Source organism: Aplysia californica, unplaced genomic scaffold (genome assembly GCF_000002075.1).
Source record: "Aplysia californica isolate F4 #8 unplaced genomic scaffold, AplCal3.0 scaffold00198, whole genome shotgun sequence".
Lineage (NCBI taxonomy): Eukaryota > Metazoa > Mollusca > Gastropoda > Aplysiida > Aplysiidae > Aplysia > Aplysia californica.
This window is the reverse complement of record NW_004797468.1, coordinates 922169-929189: the sequence shown is the minus strand read 5'-3', so window position 1 is coordinate 929189 and position 7021 is coordinate 922169. Positions and strand designations below refer to the sequence as shown.

General features: G+C 42.3%; 1 protein-coding gene across 1 annotated transcript in view; it reads right to left on the bottom strand.

Moving 5' to 3' along the window:
* Positions 1 to 1983: 1983 nt before the first annotated feature.
* LOC101861731 overlaps positions 1984 to 7021 on the bottom strand; it is a gene marked incomplete in the record, with an annotated part of 22544 nt that continues 17506 nt past the window's right edge. Inside the window, 5 exon segments of the mRNA XM_005098965.3 lie at positions 1984 to 3228; positions 4402 to 4470; positions 4834 to 4955; positions 5829 to 6022; positions 6428 to 6506. Of these exon segments, the coding sequence (XP_005099022.2) occupies positions 2463 to 3228; positions 4402 to 4470; positions 4834 to 4955; positions 5829 to 6022; positions 6428 to 6506 (1230 nt within the window).

Genomic DNA, 7021 nt, shown 5'->3' with positions numbered 1-7021 from the left:
TGTCTCTCTCTCTCTCTCTCTCTCTCTCTCATTTTCAATTTTGAGCATATTGTTGTCAGGGGTCTAAATGAAAAGTGACAGCTTTCTGTAATGTGTCATGACATCTGGTGTTGTCATATCTTCACATCGTCGAAGCATGGGCGTGATGAATCAAGGTATTGTCTATTGAGGGATCATATTCCACTCTTGAATTAGTACATGTTCTAACTGAGCAAGGGTACGGGGCTGACGTGGTGTGGCACGAATGGCGTGATCTAAACTGTCCATCAATTTGTGCTCAATTGGATCAAAATTTGGTGAATGCGTTGGCCATGGGTGCAGGAAAGGAATGCTGTTAGTTTTCAGAAATTGATTTGTCACAGCAGCCTATTGAGCAGGTGCATTACCATGCATGAATACTTGTCCTTGGGCTTGATTTTGAAAGAAAAGTAAATTGGGTTCGAGAACTTGGTTGATTTAACCTTGGCCATCACACGCGAAGCTTTGCCCAGTGAAGTCTGTGCTAGACCTGGTGGGGCTGCAGTTTTATGCGACAGACTAGGTCGCTAGCACGAAGGTTCCTATTTTTTAAATGAAGAAGAACAGCCATGACAAAGATCGGGCAGTCATTTCTAAGTCTTTTCGACTCATCCTGGGTCTTTGTTTGCCGTTGAAATTGATTTCTGAAACGCTACGTTAGGATGAATGTGTCCACCCTCGGTTTTGTCTTTCTTCGATTGTACTTGCTTGGGTCTGACCTGTGGGGAGCCTATCTTTGACATGGGATCCTGTGTGGCATACACAGTATATCTGTTCACGTTGAAACTTCTCCAGACTAACGAAAACGTAGTGACCACCTGAAGCATTTCAATTATGTGATGTCTTTCTGGCGCATTATGTCGAAGCATGGTGAATCGATAAAATGAAACCGTTTTTGAAAGAGGTGAACAATTTGGAAGGAGTTCAACTTTACGTGTGCGGTTTTTGTTTTAAAAGTTACACACACATTTTCCCATTTTTTGACAAAATATCAAAACCCCATGAATGACATTGTCAGACTGAGATATAGACCAATGCACCCTAGTGAGTACAGTTCACGAACCACAATGAGCTTGCCTGACATGTGGAAACATTTCAAAGTAATTGGATGTGTAATTTTTTAGCTAGGCGCTCTTAAAATGTGTGAAGTTAGAAATGTTGAAGAGTGCATACAGCGGGGGTTAACTCTCCCAAAACAAACAAACAAACAAACAAGCAAAAAAAACACATGAAGTCTTCTTACACACTAGTAATTTGGATGACCAAAAAAGGCCATTCCCAAGCTAGTGTTAACCCCCCCCCCCCCCGACACACACACCAAAAAAAAGAAGAAAAAACAAAACAAAAAACAAAACAAAACAAAAAACTGACAACAAACAAAGCAAAAAATCAACACTGTATGATGTGATATGACGTACTTTAATCTCCTTGTTTGTTTTTGTTCTTGTAAAGTGTTTTACGGCGCTCGCAACTGCAAAAGGTCATATGAGCGCGCGGGACACACCATATATTTTCAGTTGGTAGGAAATTTTGAATTTTGCCCGGGTGGCGGCCGAAGCCTACTCTTATCGATTTTAGACCACCAAGGGATCTTTAACGTGCGCAACTTGCACACGGGCCCTCCGAGATTTTTCGCCCTTGTCCGAGAAGGCTAGGTGTAGATCTTTCCTACCAGAAGATCAGGGGTGTGGCAGAAAGACAGCAGTAAGGAGGAGCCACGGAGTAGCAGTAGAAAGGCTGCAGAAAGATTCAGGAGCCCAGAGGAGGGAGCAAAGGAGGTGAGGGGCTGGGGACAGAAAGTGGAAATGAAAGCAGACAACAGAACATTGCTAGAGAGCAGGAAAGGAGGTGAAAGGAGACACTTTTAGAGAAGAACATTTTTTGGTCGCTACCCGGATTCGAACCCGGGACCTTTGAATGAGAGGTCAACACCTTAACCTCTAGGCCACGAGAAAAGGCTTACACTTACATAGTTTACCAGCCCATTGTATACGTCCACATGAAAGAATCCATAATTACATGGAAAAGGCTTACACTTACATAGTTTACCAGCCCATTGTATACGTCCACATGAAAGAATCCATAATTACATGGACATGGAAAAGGCTTACACTTACATAGTTTACCAGCCATTGTGACCATATGTATTGCCGTTTACTTAACCGTCTGCGCACCGAAGAAAAAGAAATCATGTCTACAGCATCCCTGCTGACTCAGCCAATAACGTAGCTCAAAGCAGATGTGATAGTTGCAAGCAAGTGTTTGACACAAAAACAAACAAACAAAAACCAAAGCAAAGACATCTACAACAAGATAAAATGAAATGACATCTCAGTAAATTATACTATAATGTGTGATTTGTAAAAGATTCGGAGAACGTGTATGCACAAAATTATTGTCCTCGCAGAATCATGATTCAGTCTTTTAAGCGATTCCGGGAAAGTTCAACATTGCCATTCGCTGCTGTGTTGCATTTTCCCAACAAGATTCCCAAACGCAGGTGCAATCTGAATGCCTCTATTTGCCTTGAGGGCAACGTGAGACTTGGCTTTGAGCTCTCTGTCAGCCGTTATAAGTGGTGGCGGGCGTCTCTCGATGACTTCTGACCTTCTCTGCAACAGTCCCGGGGAGCACACAGTGCCAGACCGACGCTGGGGAGTCGGTTTGTTCTGCTCCACTTCTTTCTTCCCTTGAGCAGACGATGACTGCTGAGTGTTCTGTAGTTGTTTCGCTAAAGAACTACGGTTTTGTTCCGTGGACGAGAATCGTAACCCCTTACCATCGTTATAACCAGGCCGTTCAACTGTTGTACTTTCCTGGCCCGTCGTTCGAGTCATTTTACTTCCTGGACAACGACCCGCGTCAAGGTTCTGTTCACTTTTGTCTGCCCCTGATGACGTCATGTCGTCGTCCAACACACCAGCGCTGCTGTCCGGCGTATCCACCAAGTTGTCGCCACTTGAGTCGTAGCAACTCGACATCCCGTAACGTGGGGACATCGGGCCCGCGGACGAGGCGGAGGCTCCAAGCTCAGAAGTGCAAGTGTTGTAGTCGTCGTCGTCGTCGTCGTCGATGGATTCAAACGAGGGTGTGATTGCCACGTCCTCCAGAAGATCTTCCTCGCTGTGCTCCGCGGCATTCATCCAGTTCGGTCGTTCAGCGAGGATGTAGATGGCGCGATGACACAGGAAGTCTCCCCACGGCACCAAGCTGGGGACAAAATCGTGTTCAGTGGACATGAAGGAGTGAATCAAATAGTTTTACCCCCTAATCAACACAATTTAGATCATTTTGGGAGCAGGGTATAAAGATTTTGCTTGTCGATGTCAAACCATTTTGAATCGGATACTTCAACATCCCAGTAGACAGGACGAGATATTCGATTAAGCAAATTCCCCACTCGAAAATTCAACTCAGGACTTCATGAAATGGTGAAAATCATTATGCGTGCACCACAGACTCCAGTATAATTATATGAGTGACATACAGTTAACAATCCCTTTCCAAGAAATGAAAGGAATAATTGATTTCTACATAATGTACAGGGCAGTTGTGAATGTTTATTATCACCCGACACACAATGTCGATTACCAAAGAAACAGGCTGCTTTGATCCTGCTTGGAATTGCCACCTCTAGCTACATGGGATAGCACAGACCCATACAAAATACAGAAAAAAACACCAATAAAAACCTATACGCAAACGAACAAAAACAAAACAAAAGAAAAAACCCCCAAACCAAACAACCAACAACAAAAAGAAAACAACAAAAAAACAAAAACAAAACAACAACAACCCCCCAAAAAAAACCCAACAACAAAAAAACAGAACCCCCCCCCCCCCCCCCCCTCGGGGATTCCACTTCAATTATTTTTAAAAAAAAAAGGGGGGGGAACTTTTGATTTGTTTTTTTTACAGAATTATATATATAAAAGAACGCTCCCCCCACCACCCCCTCGAGGAATGCAAGTTATTATGGGGCGGGGGGGACCTTGTGAGGGGGTGCCAGGGGATTAATAATAACTTTTTTGGCACTTTTTTATTTTTTTTATTTTGGGGGGGGATAACCCGGCCCCCCCAGTAAAAAAAAAGGGGAAAAAATTTTTTTCTCCGTCCCTCGGAGTGCCTCGGGGGGGTTCCCCTTGCCCTCTGTTAACCCGGAGGGCCAAGGGCGGGAAGGAGGAGGGGGGAAAAAAAAATATTTTCCTTTTTGGGGGGGCCAAAAGTTTCGGGAAACGATTTTGGGGGGGGGGGGGGGGCCAGTTCCCAGCCAAAAAGGGGTTTGGGGGTGGGGGGGGGGGCGATGTTGCACCTTTCTTTGTTACTTTTGGAGGCAAGACGGGCCAAGAGCAAACTACTATCTTAATTAAGCAGAATTCTCACCTGGAGAGATCTTCCTCTGTGTACATCATCGCCTCGTCAGGGAAGTGCGTGCTGCTGCGACTTTTGTCACTGCCAGAGACAACGAAATAAATTAACTAATACTCTTTTGACTCGTCACGTTCATTAATACATACATGTGTACAATTCATGACATAAAAAAAGAAAATAAAATAAAAGTTGGAGTTTATCATCACTTATTGATTTATACCAAGATCAGTTTTATGAATCAGTAAAACGGAGAAATTTTTTGATAAACTAATTGATTATTTGATTATTTGATTATTTGATATGGTCAAATAACTCCCCCTCCCCCCACTAAACCCCAAAGCTTATTTGACATTTTGATTTGGCTGCGTTTCTAAAATAAAGCATTAAAAGAGATAGACCTCAAAATAGGGGTGATGAACGACGACAAATAAATCAGCCCCTAACCTGTCAAACATGGCATGAATATCGCTCTTTTTGGCAACGCCTTTCTTTTCTCTGTCCAGGTTCTGGAAGACAGTCCTGGCCTCTTGCAGTTCTGCTTGGGTCAACAGATTCACTAGCGACCTCTGGGGACAAAGGACAGAACAGGGGAAAATAGAAACGATATCAAACTTCACTGTGGATGGAGAATGTAGGTGGGTTTTTTTACGCCCCCATCAATACAATTTAGATGATAATTTAAGAGGTGGGCTTCCGACCCTGCGTGCCAGGTCAACCTAGGCTGAGGAGGATACAACATTCACGCTGAAAGGCCGAGATACTCGAAAAAATACATGTTTTCCCCACTCAGGAGTCCCACGAGGCTAGGGTCTTCTGTGAGCGACAGCAAAGCGCCCTGTCACAGCACACATGCTGGTAAACGTCACTGTGATAGAAGGGTCTTCTGTGAGCGACAGCGAAGCGCCTTGTCACAGCACACATGCTGGTAAACGTCACTGTGATAGAAGAGACTAGTTCAAATGCATCAACCATCATGGTTTTTACTCATTCTCCATCAGTTCGCAGAATCTTTTATATTGATGATATCAGGCTTTCTAGTTTCTTTTGGTTTGAATAAATGTATTCATATCCAGCAGTGTTTCATTTACTTTCTACTCTATTCTCTGAAGGCTGAAGGCGAACTGAATGAAATTTGTAACAATCTCGAGGCCTTTTAAGTATTACTTCCTTATTCGTGGGTGGAACCCCCCTCCCTTCCCGAACAAAACGACGTTCTAATTTCTTCCTGTTCGTCATCTAGCAACGTGTCAAGGTTCAAATCCATTAATTTTCAACCTACGTTTTAAAACAAGTACTCGTGGTTCTCCAATATCCGATGTCATTTGAATGACCCTTCAAAAATAACGAGGTCACACTTCTGAGAGAACCGATATTGGGGTGAACAAATTTTCAAAAAGATCATAGGAATGAAAGAAAAAGGAAAGAAATGAGCGACTCACGCTGCATCTGTTGTCCAGAATCCGTATACTCTCCATATTGAGGAACTGCGTCCAGCTGAGTTGCCCTTTGTTGGCCTTGTCCATCTGTCGGAAACGATGAGAGCAGCTGGCTTCGCGTTCTTCCGTCATCTTCTTGCCAGAGGCTTTTGCGTCGTCTTTACAGTACTTTAAGTAGTCTGCTTCGCTGATCGATTCTAAAAAAAAAAAAAAAAAGAATTAATGACCCTGGTTGATTGAAAATTAATGTTTTACGTCTCACTGGCACAAGACTGCTTCGAAGCTCCCTGTCACAGCCAATCTGGGTTGAGGATACTCAGTAAACTAGACTTCCCCACAACATGAGAATCGAGCTCATGTCTTTTGCGTATAACGGCATTAAATATAGCCATGTAAACGTTTTTCCCATCGGGAAACAGTTTATGACAAAAGTATTTGGAACAAAGTATTGATGACAAAAGTATTTGGAACAAAGTATTGATGACAAAAGTATTTGGAACAAAGTATTTATGACAAAAGTATTTGGAACAAAGTATTTATGACAAAAGTATTTGGAACAAAGTATTGATGACAAAAGTATTTATCCTCGTTCTCAAACGTACCGGAAGAGATTCCGAGGTCAATCACCGCCTCCATGACTCCGCGAACTTCTTCTTGTGTCAACAGATGATTCAGGGACACCTGGAGAAGACACAGTTTCGTTTCAACAAATGATACATAATATATTATAGATCTACTGTCTGTTTGTCTGTCTTCTTGCCTGTCTGTCTATTTGGTTTTTTAAAAATCTATATCTATAAAGATTAAATGGATTTGTTAGTGAATCTGTCTTGAGTATGTCTCTCTTGCATTATCGAAATTGATGTCAAAAGAGCAGAACATGTCATACGACTTGTGGACGGACAGTCTGATAAACGGATAGTTTATTATTATAATAATTATCATTAATATTGTTATATCATCATCATCATCATCATCATCATCATCATCATCATCATCATCATTGTTGTTGTTGTTATTGTTGTTGTTGTTGTTGTTGTTGTTGTTGTTGTAATCATCATCATCATCATCATCATCATCATCATCATCATCATCATTGTTGTTGTTGTTATTGTTGTTGTTGTTGTTGTTGTTGTTGTTGTTGTAATCATCATCATCATCATCATCATCATCATCATCATCATCATCATCATCAT